The 2,332-nt window shown below is 39.3% G+C and overlaps 1 protein-coding gene across 3 annotated transcripts in view; it reads left to right on the plus strand.

Moving 5' to 3' along the window:
* The first annotated feature begins 1,161 nt into the window (after positions 1–1,161).
* The window catches only part of LOC111373385 (1,4-alpha-glucan-branching enzyme 3, chloroplastic/amyloplastic), a 12,269-nt gene continuing 11,098 nt past the window's right edge, over positions 1,162–2,332 (plus strand). For all 3 annotated transcript variants that reach the window (XM_022995907.1, XM_022995908.1, XM_022995909.1), the window contains exons 1-3: positions 1,162–1,527; positions 1,665–1,736; positions 1,971–2,035. In XM_022995907.1, the coding sequence (XP_022851675.1) occupies positions 1,226–1,527; positions 1,665–1,736; positions 1,971–2,035 (439 nt within the window). In that variant the 5' untranslated portion in view covers positions 1,162–1,225. The remainder of the gene's footprint in view (positions 1,528–1,664; positions 1,737–1,970; positions 2,036–2,332) is intronic.

Genomic DNA, 2,332 nt, shown 5'->3' on the forward strand with positions numbered 1-2,332 from the left:
ACGAAATAGAAAAAAGAGAAGAAGAATGAATAGAAGAAAGGAGAAGTTGTATGGTTGTGGAGAATGAAGGAAATAAGCATGGGAGATTGCTTTGATAAATTGAGGAAGCCAGACGGTTGCGTAAAGAGGAGGTGAAGATGAGTGACGTGCGATGGAAATAAGAAGACAAAAATAAAATAAAATAAAACAACGTCATTCTGCATTTTGTACAGTAACACGTGATTCATTTACTGTTCATTCAACAGTGTTATCTCATTTCCCTTTTTAATAGAGGTTAGATAAATTTAACAAAAGTTTCTTGTTCATTGTTTCTTGTTCATTAGGTTAAACATAAAACCAATAGAAAGCCATATACATCATACTTATGCCAAGCCTTCTTTGACTTGGGCATCAAATGCCTCATTGTGAAATAGTATAGCAAACTTGCACAACATCTCCAACCTCATGGTTAATTTTTGAGCATTGATCTCATTAAAAACCTCCAACGAAAAGAATCGATTGATGTCTTTTTATGTCGAGTGCTCAGTATACTCCCTAGAATATATATAATCCTAGGTCACATTTCCTGAACGCATCCTCTAGTTGTGAGGGTGTAGTGAGCCCTTTACCTTGAAAATATGCATTTAGCATCATTCTATTCGTCGCAATACAGGCTTCCATACATTTCAAATCTGTAATGAGAGCAAACTCAAACATTGATAATTGAGACACTCGCCCGTCTCCTAGCCCAAAATGCAGCACATCGCCTTGAATAACTTAAGTAACCAATGTAATAATGAATTGATGATCGCGCTCGGGGCATATCCCAGGGTGCAAAGGACAAGGATGATGTATACTCAGTCTTGTTGGCAGCTGCAGTGTGAAGGTTCGATTCCTGAAATATGGATTGGAACTCTTTGTGGGCACCAGTGTACAGATAGCTCTTGTTCCCTAACCTGTTGGGGTACATCCCGCGATTAACCTCTCTTACGATGCTCCAGAGGTAGGGCGGTGGGAGACCTTTAAGGTTGGGGTTCAACCTTTTAATAATGAATCGACTATCTGTTCAGAATACTGTTTTTGATTATTACTACTAATTTTTATTTTTTTCATTTTTAATTATTTTTAATTATTTAGTATTTTAAGTTTTGGGGTTTTAACCTTTGGTTAAGCCCTGCAATATCAGTTTCTTATCCAGAATCAAACTTTCCAGTTTCTACTGCGAGACCACCACTTTGCAGCTTCAATGGTTTCCCTCGCACACTCGGCTCGAATTCCGTCACTTCCCACAAGCAGCTCTGCTAACAATTTTCCCTTTCCTCAAAGTTACAGAACACATCACCACCATGGGCACGTCTCCCTTCCAGCCAGTAAAAAGAAGCAGAGAAACAGATGCAAATGCTCAGCCACTGACCATTCACAATCGAACCCTCAACAAAACCGGAAAACTCGACAGGCCGGTGCCGAAAAAAAAGGGGTCGACCCAGTTGGATTCCTAGCCAAACACGGCATTACTCATAAAGCTTTCGCTCAGTTCCTACGGGAAAGGTAATTAAGCGGATTAGTAGAGCTGATTACTTTCGGTTCTTTTTCTCTTGAAGTAGTGGAATAACATTCATTTGTGTAAAGATTTTTTGGAGGGTGGTTTTGCACTATCACGTGCTTTATGTTGAGCGTTATCGCAGGCATAAAGCATTGAAGGACTTGAAGGACGAAATTTTCAATCGCCACCTCAATCTCATGGAGCTTGCCTCTGGGTTAGATTCTTTTTATATATTTTGTTTTTCTTTATGTCTTAGTAACTCTTCACTCGCGTGTCTGATCAATATCAGTGAGCACGCTTCAATTTCAAATTCTTTGGTGTGAAAGTTATTGTAAATGGAACTGCATACCAGTTGTTCGTGAAATGATCCAACTTGTGGTACTTTGTTATTTAGGCCAGTTTCGTGTTGCCAACTCTTCATTTTCTTTTTTTGGTGGCTGCTTTCTAGGTTTGAGATATTGGGTTTGCATCGCAATGTCCAACATCGTGTGGATTTCATGGATTGGGCACCAGGTTTGACCTAATGCAATCCTTGGAATTTCTAAGCCATGTGTAATCTAGCAAATCGTAGGTAGAATGAAATGAGCAAGAAGCTGAGTTAATAAACATAATTAAACTTGATGTATCTTCAAGATATTGCTCTAGTGCTCAAAGTCTCAGGCCATTGTCAATGGAAGCAGCACTTCAATCATACAAGAAAAAATGCATGGAACTTTTTTCCCTTTGTCACCGAATTGACACCAACTTTTACGCAAAATAGTTCCAAGAAGAGAAGTTTTAAATTGAGAAGTTGGGGGGGGGGGGGGGGAA

This window comes from Olea europaea, unplaced genomic scaffold, assembly GCF_002742605.1.
Source record: "Olea europaea var. sylvestris unplaced genomic scaffold, O_europaea_v1 scaffold112, whole genome shotgun sequence".
Classification (NCBI taxonomy): Eukaryota; Viridiplantae; Streptophyta; class Magnoliopsida; order Lamiales; family Oleaceae; genus Olea; species Olea europaea.